The sequence below is a fragment of the Zootermopsis nevadensis genome, unplaced genomic scaffold (assembly GCF_977971745.1).
Source record: "Zootermopsis nevadensis isolate Lab colony 2312 unplaced genomic scaffold, Znev_1.0 Znev_ptg000019l, whole genome shotgun sequence".
Classification (NCBI taxonomy): Eukaryota; Metazoa; Arthropoda; class Insecta; order Blattodea; family Termopsidae; genus Zootermopsis; species Zootermopsis nevadensis.
Window position 1 is genome coordinate 5,902,959 of NW_028259151.1, and position 17,736 is coordinate 5,920,694.

Here is a 17,736-nt window from a genome sequence, read left to right on the forward strand (position 1 = left end):
TATCGTCATCAGTTTAAAATAATTTCTAGAATCCTTCAGATACTCAAATATGAATAAATAAGTAAATAAATTAGGAGCTTGAAAATCTTAATTTTATAAACAGGAACGTTTATGGATTATTGTGAACGCTTTGCGCTCTAATTATCGAAATTTTCATTTCGACAATCAAATGTATCGAACCGAATTTTACTGACGTCATCCTCACTTCCATCAAACTGTATACCACATAACTTATCTATATTCCTCGAACCCACATTCATGTGATAATTCCATCTTCTTCAATGTTCTAGTGATTGCCTTCCTGCAAATTTATCAACAAAAATTCTTCATACATTTCTTGCATCCATGTCTAGTATATAACATCCTCCTTGGGTCGATTCAGTCATGCCGTCCGATCTTACGCAGAATCTTCGACTGTACATTTACGCCACCAGTAATAAGTCCAAACTTAAGCTTGAGCTGTTTATTTCGAAACCCTTGCTCGACATTTATGCACTTCGTTCAAAGTAGCCTAACACACGACATTTCACAGCTGTTTTATGATTTATGTGGCGTAACTACGCGACTCGACTTTCTTTCATAAAATATCATCGCTTTGTCTCACCGGAGGAATGTGTCTGCCGCGTCTCAGAGCAAGAACAGTTTTAATTTTATATTTCTGAAATTTAGTGAGGGAAACTTACAAAGTTTCTTCTTCATTTGCATCTCCCTCTCTCCTAAATTCATCTTATAATTACGTACGTATTTCATACAGATTCATTAGTATTAATACCATAACTTATGTTGTTGTAAATGTTTTGTGTGTTACAACGTTATTAAAACACGACTGTGGATTAAAACAATATCCAACCAACACATTTGCTGTTAGATAACGTAAACTTTGCTTGGAGACAGAGGGCCGAGCAATTTTGTAACGAAATAATAGCAACTGATTTTTTCAATCCTATACAAACATACACACAGACATGCTAATGTACGGTGATTGATAATAGATTGCTGTGGGGAGTACTTGGACACGAGAGAGTAAGAAATAGAAGTTGCTAGAGAAAACTGCTTAAAGAAGAGCATTATAAGTTTACTATATTTACCGAATAATATTATGGTTAAATCAAGAAGGATGAAATGTACGGGACATGTAGCATGGATGGGAGAGATTATACATTGATATAGAATTACATTCAGATAATCTGAAAGAACAATTCCACTTGCGAGACGCAGGCGCAGGTGAATTTTTAAAGAAACAGGGTATGAAGATGTGGATTTGATTCATCTGACTCACGATATATTCATTTTTGCGAGGCTCGTGTCAACACGGTAATGAACCTCCGCAATGTTGTGACTACTTAGTGTATTTTTTTATTTGTAGTGTTCTGTCTGACGACAGGTCCATATGAACAGGATCCTTCCATCCTTTTCTCGGACTGGGACCTGTTCATATACGTTCTTGGCAGATGATCCAGAAGTGGTTTGCCATTGCCTTCTTCTGTGTGTGAGTGGAGTAATTGTTCGGATGCCACGGAGAAACCTGGGAAGCCCCCGGAGGAAAACTCCGTGATGCCTAGACCACGGCCTTGCCCAACACAAGTTATAAATTTGAGCACCACCGGAAATTGAACCCGGGACCCCAGGCTTACAAGGCTAGTGTTCTGACCGCTAGACCATGTGTTAAAACAAGCATACATTTAAACATAGGCGGTGAAACAAACTAAATATTCCCTTATATTTTAATATTGTCGCAAATCCCACCGCTGAGATTCTCAATTCTGGCCAGCTGACACTACCCCGAGTAAGATATAAAAATTAAATACAACTTTTTTTCTAGAAGACTGACCTGTTTCACATCCTTAGCATATTATAACTCCGTCTTTCACCTGGCTAAGATATCACATGTCTAATATTTTATGCTATCAGGGATCCAGTCGGGCCATGCCCTCTTGACAGGTGTTCCAATAGTCGAGAAATATAACACCATGAGTACCAAGTTGAAGTATCCGCTTACGTCAGAAGCTATTATACCTTCAAACACGACCAGATTGGCTATGTAACCGTAATGTCAAAAAGAATATACGTTTTGGTGAAATTTCACAGGAATTAACATTAATTCCTAAGATTAATGCAGGCCCATTTTGGAATGAAAACATAAGAATAATGATCCTTACTAGAAAAGGAGATACAATTGTTTGAATTGTATTTAAAACAGTAAGGCAAAGATCACTGTAAAATTTTTAAGAAAGTAGGCCTACTCAGTAAAGAACATATCGTATCATTTAAATAAAGAACACAGATCCCTTGCTACAATATGTGTGAATGTAAACCCTATTCCAGAAACTAACTCCCTTCAGCTAATTAAGATATTTGCCTCTTTTTATGATAACAGAAGCTTCTTTGAAACGTTCACAGGAGTCCCCGCATGGCCTCTATCCTGAGCAAAATAAATACAGTCCGCACACAGGTTATTCTGTTTTAAACAATGTTTTGTATCTAGACCAAGCCTTCAAAATTCAGACTCAAACTTGACACCCAAATGCCTAAACGAGGGTTCAGAACCTACGGTTTGCTCTTGCCTTTTGTGGGCCTGCATACTTTTTGTAATATCGCAACATTCTATATACCTAGTGAACAAATAAATGTTGACTAATTAAATATATTTCAAACATGTAATTATTACAAAATAAAAAATCAACAAATTTCTTGAATAAATTTTTGATTAATATAAGGATTATGTTATTATTTATATTTAATTATTATGAAGTTTCAGTGAAGTGTCCCCCGGCGTTCCTCAATTCGCCAAGATGATACGTGTGGCCCCAAGTTATGAAATTTTGAGGATACTGGGTTCGTAGTGACAAGTTTACCGTAAAAACTTTTCTCGGAATCTTCTCGCAAGATCTGCTTCTTATTGTACCAACTGTTTCGTACTTCTGTAGAAGCGAATATTAAACCTGTGTAATTTAAGAACATTTGCCATGTCCCTTCGGTTCTCTGTCGAAAAAATTAGAATCACAGGAGGAACTCCAAGTGATAATTTAGTACAAGAATATTTAAATATTCTCAGAACAAAGGAGTGACTGTGCGAATATTATCAGCTCCTACATCAACATATTAATCACACTTAGCCAATAGTCTAACACAATGGCATGACCTGTATTCGTGGCATGTCTGTAGGCCCAATGGCTACTTCGAACAGCAGGTGCAAGTTCTCCAGTAGCTAAATGCTATTTTTAAGGACATCCCGTCCTGGAAATAAGTATACAGCTTCTGTGTCCGTCAACTGGGCCGGCAAGATTATTCCTTTTACGACTTCGCTGTACTTTTTTAACACACGCTAAGCATCACAGGTTTACATGTTAAATAAAATACATTGATAAGATGGTAAAGTTGCGTCATATTGTGATATAATAAGTATATATTAAATCTTGTCCGTCTAATCACAATAATTCTTATTAAATATTAAAGTATTACAATAATTAACATTTTAAAATATTTAAAATATTAAATGATGTTCTTTATCGAAATATTCGATATATAATATATAAAATACATTGAATTTAATGTAAATACTTCTTAAAATTATTTTTTGTACATTTTTTAATCGCCGTAGACAGTAAAGTAATCCAAACTTTTAGGCCTACAAAAAAAGGCGAAAATGTTGTTTCTTGTACCTGAGATAGCCATTGTCCTGTGACATCAGTGCGATGAAAAATGCAGACAATTTTGGACAATTACATTTAAAATACATTCCGCTCTGATTCAGCCACCAGCGCTTCAGCTGTCGGCTTTTGCAGATGTTCGAAAGATGTGAGACCGCCGGTGTTTAAAGCTGCACGAAAAGAACTTCGGATTACATAATTTGTTACTTCAGGAAAGAAGTCGAAAATATAGGAAACAAGTGACATTGTGATAATTTTGGACACAATTTTAAGAATCAGACAAGCATTAGTCCCTGCATTAGTAATTTGAAATATGGAAATAAAGCTATCAGAACATATCTAAATGTGAAGAAATCCCGTTCTCTATGGGACGTATTATTTGCGACGTTTATAATTTATACGTAGAAATAATAAGATTCTTCAAAACTGTAAAGTTAATCACGTGGTTTCTTTCTGTAAGAGAGAGCTGTTTTCAAAAGAACGCCAGCTATTCTTGCTATTATTACCCTTTCAAGTGAGCTAATAACGTCTATAGAATTCACGAATAAATTTAGGTTAATGTACCAGCTGATAAAATACCCTTCATTCAGCCTGGATGACAGTTTATAAGACAGAAATGGTAATCTGACAGCATTTTAAGTGTTAGAGTAATACGAGCTTTCATTATTTGTGTATTCATTCATCAGTCCATTGAGCTGAATTCTCCGCTTAGAAGACTGTGTCCTTCTAAGGTCGCATAAACATTGGATACAACTTCTATTGATCGAATTCAATTTTAAGCAACACTAGACAGTCTTACAAAACAGGTTTTGGCCTCGTATAGTGAAATGGGCTTAACATAGAACATGATAACGTCATAAGCATTAACCTGGTAATGAAATTGCAATGACCGATTCAGCCCCGAGTCACTTTCTCATATCACCTTCAACATTCACTGTATTTAAAAACATAATAAATACAAGCTATAATAGACGAAAATAATTATTATTTTATAACATGCGCAAGTCCTTCATTTCCTACAAGTTTACAACACGGAGCCATCTGTTTTCTCGTAGCACAACTAAAGCTCGCCATGTAAGAAGAAAACAACGCAGAATGTCACAGGAACAGGATGTAGACTACATATGTAGAATGTGACAGTAACATCGTGTAGACTACATATGTAGAATGTGACAGGAACAGGATGTAGACTACATATTTAGAATGTGACAGGAACAATATGTAGACTACATATTTAGAATGACACAGAAACAGGATGTAGACTACATATGTAGAATGTGTCAGGAACAGGATGTAGACTACATATTTAGAATGGCACAGAAACAGGATGTAGACTACATATGTAGAATGTGACAGGAACAGGATGTAGACTACATATTTAGAATGTCACAGGAACCGGATGTAGACTACATATTTAGAAAAGTGAAATGTAACAAAGGTTGAGCCAAAGAGGGAGGAAGTTAAGTAAGACTTTATGGAGGAAAATATGATCTTGAGCTTTTATGGAGGAACAGAAAAGCCACGAATAACCTCAGTCGGAGAATCTGGTGTAGCGCCGAATGACACGAAGTAGGAGTGAGGCCGAGACGTTCCGCTCGTCAGAAAATTATTAGGCTGGTATGATACAGTTGAGGAGAATTTGAAGAGAGGGGCATGTAGCATGCACGGAAGAAATTAAAATTTTAGTCGGAACACTAGAAGGAATGAAACCACTTGGCGGACTTAGGCGTAAAAGGAAAAAATAATATTAAAACGGTTCTTAAAGATATCAAGTATGAGGATGTTGACTGGATTCATCTGGCCCAGAATAGGACCTAGTGGCAGGTTCTTGTGAACATATTCCTTGAAAGACTTGGAATTTACTGAATAGTTATGGTTCTCAAAAATATCTTGCCACTTGTAATTAGTTAACACACATACAAAATTTTAATCGAATTGCAGAATGTCCATTTCGCTGCCACTCTAATATGTGTTAGTGTTGAAAACTGCTGTGTTGTGGAATGTAGTACCGTGTAATCTTGTAGGTACTGGCCGATATTTCAGGTTAACTTACTGCCCCATCCTAAGAAAGGCAATAAAGTCCTCTGGAAGGTGGGTCGATATCTAAGAAACTAGACAGTGATACTCCCATATGACAGCCGTCTTGATACACGTCGCCCTGAAAACTACAAATCCCGGCGTTCTAGCGTTGTTCGGCTGGCGAGTTACGTACTGGAAATTCTTCCACTCCGTAAACATCTCAGAACCGCATGCAATTGCCTTTTTCTGAGTCACGGGGCATATACGAGCAACGAAATCGTTGGAACTATTACTTACTTTATGTTTCCTTTTTACTGTTCTTAGTAAAGGTCACATTCTGTTTTTGAAGAAACAAAATTACTTACGAGTTAAACTCCTGAGTGACGGCATGTCTAATTTGTTTGCACAAAACAACAGTGACTTTAAAATGAAAGTACTGCGGAGTTCATAATTTTTTAAGACATTCGTCCTTTTATAACTCGGAATACACAGTTCTTTCTCCTACAGATCGTCCTAAAACAATGACCCATAACATTGGCTATGCTAAGTATCTAATTTTTGTTCAGCTTCAACCAGTAAAGACAAATGAATGCCTCGAAATGATTTGCCTATTAGCTTTTTGTAAGTTTTATGGTTTGGATTCACTTCCCTCACAGGAAGAGTTGAAGGAGATACTGAGAGCTAGCAGGAATTCTTGAGGAGGGTGCCGCCTAGTGGAATTTGGGGCGGGGGGGTCATAATGGTCTCTAAAAACAATGGAACACGTTCGCTTATACTGCAGAACAATCATGCTCTGTTTCTGTTCGTTTGTGCATAGGCCTAAAACGTTGTTGCAGTACATTTTTTAATTTGTTTTATATACGAAAATAAAGATTAGTTTGTAAAACTGAAACATAATATTTTCCGTGTGTACCACACCGTGAGGACACTAGATTTATACCTGTGTTTAATTAAGTGCTACTCCCTTCCTGGAGACGAGAGGGGTAGAGATATACTTCACGTTCATAATCTTGTCTCTAGAGGGAGGTGAATTTTAGCTTAATACTCCAGCAGTTTTAACTCTGGATACATTTTCGAAGGTAATAAGGAATGGTAGGCTTGATAGGCTTCAGATCCGCTATTGATGTGGTGACAAAGATGACGTTTTTGTCAGTGCCAGGAACCTAACCCCGGTCGTCCAGCGCTTAGCCTAGTCACATGCTGACTAATCTGTGCTGATTCTTAATGAGCAGACACACTTTTAATTATACCTTATCACCCCCACTGTAATCTTCTTGATACAATCATGAAGCTTCAATAACATCCTTGTCAAGAGGGCATAGTTATATAAAATTATATCAAGAAATCTGGGTCTGGAAATTTAAGATAAAATGGAAACCATGATTTCAAACAAGAACTGAAGATATTCTTCTATTCACAGGACTATCTGAGGACTTTGTTTTGTTAAATTAAACCTCAATCCGTTAATTAAATGCAAGCCGTGTCATGTCACTAATTAATTTTTGTCCGTTCACAATTCCTCCTTATGTCAAATATTCTAGTGTAGCGGAAATTGCATTCGAAAGATAACTATTTCGAATCTTGACGGGTATATTTGCTGTTCCAACTGAGGTATTTTGTCATTTTCGTTAGTCTGGCTTTAAATACGTCAGGTATCTTCCACACGTTTTCAAAAAAAGGAAACTCAAGCTGTAGCTAAACTATAATTTCTCATTTAATTAATATTCATTATCATAAAACTACGAATCAGTCAACAATGTCAGTATTCTAAGGGTCCTTGTCCTTTGTTAAAATGAGGACATTTGGCGGCTGTGCCGCTAGGACTGGGATACGCGGTAACGTATAAGAATCTATGGTGAAATCAATGTCAGTTGCACATCTCTGACGCGCAGTCTGCACATTACATGCGGATATAGGCTTAATCAGAAACCCAAATTCAAGTATGATTAGGCTAATTATAAGCCTTGCCATACTAAGTAGGCCTACATTTCTCTATTCGTCATTCTTCAGTGGAAGACGCGACGCGGGATGCTCCATTAACCCTTCGGTTGAACAGTGTTTAAATGTTAGCAATAAAACCGAAGACTTAATATAGTTACCACTACTCTTGAGGATTCAGTAATAAAAGTCTGTATCTTATAAACAGATAGTTAAAAATCGAAACAAAAAATATCTTTACGTGTATACAATAGGTTAAGAGGTTTATTTTATTCTCCTCCCCCCTCCCTTTTTCCTTCTACTTGAAAGTAAAATCCTCTTCAGCAAGAATCTAAAGTATTTTTAACATTAACTGTTACTGATCGATGCTGGCTGCGGATATATGTCGCGTCAGTATATCATCTAGTTCGTGCCCACAAAACACATTGTGGTTTTAGTTAGGCTAATAGCCTATCATTTTTCTTCTGGTATCAAGAATTATATATCTGACATGTTCAGATTAAGAAATTTAAAACAATGAAAGCTTTTTACATTTCATAGGACGAGAGGCCATTCAATCATATTATAATTACGAACACGAAGAGTCGAGACTTTTCTAGCGACATACGTGGGCCTACGACTAAGGAAATGAGATAATAGGAAGGATGGAAATTTACAAAAGAATCGAAGAAATAATCAGACAGACTAGCAGTTCGTGTGTATACAGTATAGACCATAGACTCTTTAACCATATCTTGACTCAAAAAATCTAGTAACTACATAAAATGTCTCCATGGAATATAATTGTTCTTAGTTTGTGAAGAACTTTCCAGTTTTCTATGGATCTCAGGAGGGTTTGCAATTGAATGGGACACATCAGCTATTGGCATATGCTGATGATGTTAATTTATTGGGGGACGATATAAATACAATAAAGAGGAACGCAGAAGTTTTACTAGAGGCTGGTAGACAAGTGGGGCTGGAAGTAAATTCAGAAAAAACTAAGTACATGTTAGTATCTCGTCATCAGAAGACAGGCGGGCAAAATTATCTTAGGGTGGCTAATAAATCCTTTGAAAGGGTTACAAAGTTCAAATATTTGGGAACAACAATAACAAATCAAAATGATACTTGTGAGGAAGTTAGGAGGAGACTAAATTCCGGAAATGCTTGCTACTTCTCAGTCCAAAATATTTTGTCTTCCCGTCTGATTTCTAAGAACCTGAAAATTAAAGTATACAAAACAATAATCTTGCCTGTTGTTTTGTATGGGTGCGAAACATGGTCTCTCACTCAGAGGGAGGAACACAGATTGCAGGTGTTTGAGAATCGGGTGTTGAGGAGGATATTTGGGCCTAAGAGGGAAGACGATGGGGCGTGGAGAAAACTGCACAATGACGAGCTTAAAAATCTGTACTGCTCCCCCAGTATTGTGAGGGTGATTAAGTCGAGAAGAGTGAGATGGGCGGGACATGTAGCGCGCATGGATGGGACAAGAGGTGTGCACCGGGTACTGGTTGGGAAACCTGAAGGGAAGAGACCGCTGGGGAGACCTAGACGTAGATGGGAGGATAATCTCAGGCGGGATCTATGGGAGATAGGAGTTGAAGGAAACTGGATTTTGTTGGCCCAGGACAGGGTCCGGTGGAGGGCTTTGGTTAATTCGGTGATGAACCTTCGGGTTCGGTAAGCCATCTAGTTAGTTAGTTAGTTATGGATCTCAAAGGCTATTATTCCATGCTCACAAGAGTCCATCTCGGGCTCTAAACTAAGCCTGATGACTGCAGTCCAAAGTCTTAAAGTTCACTACTTTAATATCCATTTTAATATTCTCCTCACATTTAGGTTAAAATATTATATTTATTTCAAGTGATCTTGTACGTGCTACATGGCCCGTCCATCTCATTTATTTGATCTGTTAAAGGTGAATAAGTCGTATAGTAGTACACGGCAGATGATTGCTACAGTCTACACGTGATTTCCATGTAGCATTGTAGCACGGTCTAGTATTGAGTCAATGGTTCAACAGAGACTGGGCGTGATTACTGTATGAGTACGGAAAAGAATCTAGTTCTGTCATTTTCCCCTTAATAACACTGAAACCTTCTGCCAGTATCACTAGTAGCAAAGTTAACAGATTAACTACGCTTTCTAAATTAATACTTAACTTCAGAACTTGCATCAAGATGTTTTCATTTCTAACATCAACAAAAGAAAGTCACAGCTCTGTATAAACAGTTTATTCTGAAGAAATTGCCTGCGTTTTATGGAGAACTAATTTTAACATTGCATTATTCTTGAGTAATTAATAATTCACTAACAAATATATTAAGTGTCTTTCGACTCCTTGGGCGTTCACCAGGAGTAAGTTTAAATGATATTAAACTCTTTTGAATCTGTAAATATACAGACAGACAGAAAAAACTGTTTCAGATTCCAGTTTCGAAAAGGAATAAGAAACGTGAAACGTTATTTCTGATAATAAATTTTTGTTTCTTAAACTGACACTCATGGTTTCTCTTTAAATCAATTTGAATTCAGTTTAACACAAAATGAGAGAAATTGTACAGGTTTCAGTCCCTCTGATCCATTCTGATAGTGTCGTAAACATATAGGCCTACCTGGTTGTTTCAAACAGCACAGAACGTTACAAAGTGAGGCATGCCACTAATGGTATGCGTATCACAGATTGGAAATCTGATATATTTATTACTAGACATTGTCTTGGTTTGATAGATGACGTCATTACAGGAAAACTGGCTTTTGCTCTCCCACAGGTGAAAACTGTAACTTCAAGACCACCCATGACAATCAGGACGATATTCAGCTGTTGTTTAATTAAGGAACAGGCCTACATGAAACCCAAATTCAGATGCATTAAGTTAGATAGAAATGAAACGTGTAGTTGTGCAGTTAATGGTTGTTAGTTGACGTATTGAATTTTGTTAACTTGCGTATCATTGATAGAAATTTGGTCCCTCGCCCTGAAAAAAGATCACAAATTGAGAATTTAGTGTGGAAAAGAGTATAAAGATGACAGAATTTTTTGGGTGAAGAGATTAGGGTAAAGAAAGCTGTCTTCTAGGTTGTAGCGCCGTGTAGTCTCGTAGAATTCAGAGGTCATAGCTCTGATGATGGAGGCGGCAAGGACCTCTAAAACATTCGTAAACTTATACCAGTACGCGGCGCTACAAACCAGAAAACAGTCATCTGCTGACCACACCGCCGTGAAAACCTCAAATATTAATTTGTACGACACCAAATATTAGAGAGATCAAATGAAGGAGAATAGTATGGACGAGGAATGTAGCACGCGTAGAACAGATGAGAAAGACATTCATTTTATTCTGAACGTCTGAAAGGAAGATACAGCTTGGGAGATGGTAGTATTAAAATAGATCTTGAAAGAATAATTAATGGTGGAGTAGTTGGATTATCTGGCGCTGAATAACGTCCAGTTGCGGGCTCTTGTGAACAAGATAATGGATCCCACATAAAAAGATTGCATAAAAGTGGAAAAATTTCTGAAGTGGCTGAACGACTGTTAAATTATCAGGACAGAAATTCCACGTAAGCTTTGATGATGTCGGAGTTGGTCTTTGGTGTACTAACGCCTTGTGGGCATTTTATACAACACGGCGTTACTGCACAGAAGACGAATATCGACAGATATTCCACGTCATTTATTCAACCTTAAGATCCATTACAGTGTTTACAAGAGGCCACTACTTGACCCTACCACGAGTCAGTAGATAAGATTTAATACCACCTTTCCATATACTACTAGGTCAAACGAAACTAAATGTAAGGAATTATCTTGAGGTATGTGAAGTTTTGTCCATCATAGAAAAGTTACAAAGACAAGTTTAAATCTGAATCTTTTGGAGCTTTGATGGCTAGTGAATGAACTAAGGAGGTTCTTTCCAGCGGCTGTTCTCCCCAGAAAGTTTTAGTTCATGTCCAGTGAAACTATTTTCTGAAGTTTATAGGGTCCGTGCCGATGCAATGCTACATTACACCTGTTTAATAGGTCTAGAAACACGTGACTAAATGAAGCAGTAAGTAGTCTATATGGTTCTTTACATCACCAGCCAAAAGGGAGAGAGTAATACGAGGTGCGATCGGAAAGTTTCAAGACTGCGCCTATAAAAACCCGTACACTTATCTCAGGTATTAAATTCATCCATCACCCTCGAAGTAGTTCCCTTGGGAGTGAACACAACGATCCCAGCGCCGCTGCCAAGCCTGGAAGCATCCCTGGAAATCTTTTTTGTCAGCCTGTCAAGCACCATCTGCGATTCTGCCTGAATCTCTTCTATCGTCTCAAATCTCCTTCCCTTTAGCTGAATTTTCATCTTTGGGAAGAGGAAGAAGTCACACGGAGCTTAGAAAGGAAGTTGGGGTCGGTTCTTGCAAGATCTTTGAGCTCCTGACAAACGAGAAGTCGATTCTGCTTCTGGTCCTCAGACAGGATGCGTAACATGTGGAGTTCTTCCTTTAGAATCAGCTGACAGGTCCCATAGCCTATCCCAACAATGTCGCACAAGTCGTTGATGGTACGACGTCGATCTTCGTGAATGGCCTTCCGAATCTTCGTAACATTTTCGGGCGTTGTGCTCGAAGATGGTCGTCCAGAACGCTCGTCATCATCGACAGAGGTTCGGCCATTTTTAAAACGTGAATGCCACACAAACGTTTGTGCCACGACCCATTGCGGACTCCCCAAATGCTTGCTTTAGGATTTCATATGTTTCCGTAGTCGTTTTGGCGAGTCTTTGGCAAAATTTGATGCACACGCCATTCCGAAATCGCAGGAGGGTCGGTGTAATGCACTACCAAAACGCCCGTAACTAAGAAAGAAATGCTAATTCGATGATGCCGGCTGGCACACTGATTCACTATGAATGTAGGCCGCACCCCCTAGCGGCAGACGCTCGTACTACATCCGGTTCGCCCTCTATTGACATAGTATTGAAACTTTCCGATCGCACCTCGTATGTATGTCAGTGAGAAACGTGTGGCTGGAATAAAATGTCAGCGAAAGAATTTGATTTTTGAAAAAGTTCACATGTATGTCGGGTTACTTTTAACTGAATCCTTGTGTACACTAAGCTGAAAGCTGCAAACAGTGCATTTAGTGGATCGAATTTTCGACCTCGGAGTTAAACGTGACATATTAACAAAGTTGTGAATAATTTAGTTGTAAATCCCTCGCTGTATTGAATGAAAAGTGTCTGCACATGAGCACTGTGTGAGGATTGAGCAGTGATGGATTAATGTACCAAGGTTTTCTCTGTCTATAGCGTGTATGAGCTGGCTGCTCTCTGCTGATAACAGATTATACACTCCATTTACTCTGCGTTTCATTCGCTTTGGGAGCTCAGAGAGTGTAAATGCAGCTAGTAGGAACATTAAATCACACGCCATATTTATGTTCCTCTCTGAGGGAGGACTATGAACCTACAACAACTGAAATAGGGCAGCAAACGACTTAATGAAAGCTTTTCTTGTCCTGGAAATGTTCATACACTTCAGCGTATTCGGGAGGTAGGCTCATACGTTCGTGAGATGATTGCGAATAGCGAAATCCATTAACCGCCTCCATGCTGAGCTTTTGCTACAAGGAAGCTTCCTTCCGTTAGCAGGTGACGATGATAATGTGTAATCACTTTGTTACCTCTGTACTGAAAAATAGGTTTTAACTGTTGAGAGATAACGCGAGAGATTCTTTCTTTTGATTCTGTCAAATATTAAATGAAATCAAATCGATAGGTCTAATGTTTCTGAGTGATGCAAGGACTTTTGGCATTCGCACCATAAAAATGGTTAAACAAATCCGTGGAATATGTTAAATAAATTTATCTTTTCAATTAAATACGTGTTAATTTTTTTTTTACAATTTTTATACTTCTACGAACGTCGGTAAGATCACTTTCTTTTGGAGGACGTAAGTCATCGGAAGAACCAAATAAACACGAAACACTTCACGAGCTGTCGCCGAGACAACTGAGGGCGCGGGCCGAGGCGGCCCTCTGACGTAGTCGCTTTGAAACTCCAGGAAGCTGACGAATAAGAACCACTAGAAACTTGTGAAAATGGTTATTGAAAGCAAATTTGCGAAGCTGGAGAGACGACAGTATAAAAGTATTTAATTTTAAAACAGAATCCTCTAAAAACAAAATACGTATATTACAGACTTTTATTTTTGGATTAGAATAGTAAATTTGACCATCCAAGTAAGTTGTTTATTTTAATAAACCGGAAATTACAGTTTACAGTAGACAAAAATTACATCACTGTAAATGTTTTCGACCACGAAATAATTAATATAATTAACGAGACCCCATACCGACCTACGACAATAATGTGCCAAATTATGTATAGAACAGGCCACGTTTGATTGATAGCACAGACATTTTTTTTAAAACTAAAGCACGATCTGTGAGTGGATCAAGGAATAATAATGGTAATATACCTAAACGTGTAGCCACGGTGGTCTAACGGTTAGAACGCTGGCCTTGTAATCCTGGGGGTCTCGGGTTCGATTCCCGGCGGTGCCCGAATTTATAACTTGTGTTGGGCAAGGCCGTGGTCTAGGCAACACGGAGTTTTCCTCCGGGGGCTTCCCCGGTTTCTCCGTGGCATCCCAACAATTACTCCATTCACACACAGAAGAAGGCAATGGCAAACCACTTCTGGATCATCTGCCAAGAACGTATATGAACAGATCCCAGTCCGAGAAAAGGATGGAAGGATCCTGTTCATATGGACCTGTCGTCAGACAAAACACTAAAAATAAAAAATGCCATTCTATTCGAAATGAAGTGAATTAGTGTAAAACATTATAACGACACGTGCATGGATGCGATTGTGCTGTGAGGAACCATACATACATTTACCTCGTCAGTTTGTTAGTGGTCGGTCTTCCAAGAACTAAAACACAAAACCAGAAAACGTTCCACCACCCACTTTAGAGGATGTTGGCACGCGGAGATCAAAGTGATGATGAAGGACGAGGGGGGGTAAGGGGAGAGGGGTTTTATTCATTACTGGCCCACCAGCGACGTTTCTGACGTGCAGCATCCGATCTGAGGAACGCACCGAGCCCAGTTCGCGATATGACAATTACACGACAGCATTGAGGTTAGCACAATTAAAACCGAGGATAGGAACAATACATACTTAACTCCCACAAGTTGTCCACGATTATAAGAACAAGAATGGAAAAACCTCTTATCACTGCATTACCAACATACGACAGAAATGAAATAGTGCAAAATTTGCTACTCTAGAGAGAGAGAGAGAGAGATATAAAAGGAAGACACTTGGAAATTTTATGATAAAATGAAACATTTAAAATGCAGAACATTACGAAATAACGTTTCAAGAATCAGTTAATGTCAACGTAAGAAAAGAACGTTCCTTTAGAAACTTGAGGAAAGTAAAAAGTCGATTATCGAGGTAGGATTTGGGATTTACTAGCAGCGAGTACGAAGATGTCTGTCTTCTGGGCTGTAGAGACGTGCAGTCTGGTATACGTTTAGCAACGTTTCGGGCATCCATTAATAAGGCAATGAGTCATCGCCCTGATGATGGAAGCAGCAAGAACTTCTGAAACGTTGCCAAACCTTACAAGCTACACGGCCCTACAACCCAGAGCACAGCTATTTTAAAGAATTTATTGATCAGCTGAACGACTACTAGTTTCTCAAATGGGATTTCGCTCCCTTGAATTAGATAATGAATTTGTAAACCATATTTTAGAAATCCTTCTAAATAGAAACATAACAAAGTCCAAATAACCACACTCCTCAAAATCACTCTAATATTTTGTCATCTACGCCAAGGTCTTCCAAGTGGCTATTTTCTTCACATTCCCCAACCAAATTTTAAATGTATTTTTCCGCACTCTCATGCACATATACCGTTGATCTGATCACTATAATAATATTTGATGAAGCGTTTGGGTTTGTAAAATCTAGGCAATCGCAAGGACTGCAAATAGCAGCCTTTGAACTACGAACTTTTTTTACACGAGGCCGAATGTATTCCGGATATCCAAATGCAGGGGCGTCCTGCATATGTAACTTTAAAGTTGGTTAACTGCTACTTATTACAGTACGATAATGGTGGTTAAGTATGTATTGGTAATGTTAGGTGGAATATAACTGCATACAAAACACGAACATAAAAATTATATCGAAATAATTTCTTAAAAGCATGCGTTGACAACCAAACAGAATGAACAACATATGGTGTCCGATAATAACAATAATCTGATATATTCTGAACAGAATTGCTACCTGGAATTGCAGGTACAAGGGACGTCATGTGAATGCGTCATTATAAACGTCTTAAGTGCGTGTTTTCTTTCCCAAATAACGTACAATTTGTCTCATTGTGGTGGGACTTTACTCAAGGAGAATAAAAATACCTTTCAGACCCAGTATCCCCGGGGAATGAAGTCATTTTATACGCTTTCTGTAAAAACAGAGCATCTTTGCATATTTATCCATGTGACACACTAACATATGGATGTATGCGTTATATATACTATGCATATATTTATGTAGGCCTGTGTATGTATGTAGTATGCTTCTATGCATGTATTTAGGAAACAGCCTATATATGCATGCTTCTTAAAGGAAAATGCAGTACAGGGTAGTTTGGAAGTAAGTAGACATTATATAATCGCTTTTCATTGGAAATATAGGGGTTATAACCATTTCTCAATGCCTAATTACTTTCCACCCACTCTGTATGTCTGTGTTTCGTGTGTGTAGGCCACGTATCCATTTATCTAACAACCCTTCTCATCTAGAAAGCATTTTTATAACACTCAATATTGTGACTTAATAGGGTTAACATTTAGGTGGCATTAACACTTCAGGTGAAGATGAAATCAGAACCAATTTCACCAAGAGTCGCGCGTATTAAACAGACTATATTTCTGATAATTGACAATGTCTAATATTAGAAACAGTGTGATACGTTGAGTATGCAGAATGCAAGGCAAAGAGGCCAGTGAAGAGAATGAAGTGTGATGATATGACGGATGCTTAGGGAGTCGATTTTGAAATGGATTGGGTGTAATGACGTCAGTAGTTTTAAAATGTGACGTAACTGACTTTCCCATCCTGTGCTAAGTCCAGAAATGTCCCTGTGGCTAAAACTTGTCTTGATCCATAATTTTCATTGATGTGGATCCAACACAGACACAGTTGTTTGTGCCCTTCGATTTTAAGTTATGTAATCAAGTCACAGAATAAAACATTTTACTTATAAATCCTTACATGTAACTTGCTTATTCAGTTAATTGGTTTTTTACTCAGTCTATTGAACGTAGCACGAACTAAATTAATATCTATTATACTGTGGGTTATTACCTGCGGGCATTGTATGTATTGTGTACTCATAAACCTCTTCTTCTGCTTTCCGTTTATAATGCTTTATTTATTTAATTCTTTTCAGTTGTTCCATTAATAAAGTTTTGTTTTTCTCTTTTATCGTAGGAAGAAGTAAGTAACTGCCATCTGCCGCCTCGCCAAGCAACTATAGTTGTGATCCACTCAACAAACACAGTGAGACCAAAAAAATAATTACACAGGGTTGAAAGGACATTTTATTGCATTTAAAATCAATATTTTCGTTGGTTCCGGCTTTCTTTAAAGTTAAAGAGAAATTTTCCTTTCCAATTATTTCTTTCTGTTTAAAGTTGCTCATAACACTACGACATAATGCATGCGATGAATTGAAATTTAATTGGAAAGCCGCTGTTGTTTTCAAAACAGTGAAGTGTTCTGTCTCCCGAAAGTCAATGAGAAAAAGTACAAATTATTATTATTATAAATATACATAACCCTGCATAAATTAGGACGCTGTACCTACTTATTAAGATAACTCCGAGCAAGCGAGTTCGTTCTGCTTGCCGGGTGAGGGCACTGAAGTCCCGCAGAACGGGGCTACAGACGCTGTCAGGGGCGAAGCGTTAAAGCACTGAGCCTACCCAGGATCCACTCTGTTACTTGAACTTTTATTTACGCTCCGAAACCCAATACAAAAGCTGTATTTGAAATCCCAAAAAATAATAAACATGTAAACTTGAGGTTTACACGACAGCGTGAATTCGGTGGATGCAAGGCTCTACAAT

At 38.1% G+C, this 17,736-nt stretch overlaps 1 protein-coding gene across 1 annotated transcript in view; it reads left to right on the forward strand.

The window, feature by feature from the left end:
- The window catches only part of LOC110840949 (uncharacterized), a 157,013-nt gene that overhangs the window by 110,173 nt on the left and 29,104 nt on the right, over positions 1 to 17,736 (forward strand). Inside the window, exon 2 of the mRNA XM_087351540.1 lies at positions 17,099 to 17,167. Coding sequence (XP_087207666.1) covers positions 17,099 to 17,112 — 14 coding nt within the window. The 3' untranslated portion in view covers positions 17,113 to 17,167. The remainder of the gene's footprint in view (positions 1 to 17,098; positions 17,168 to 17,736) is intronic.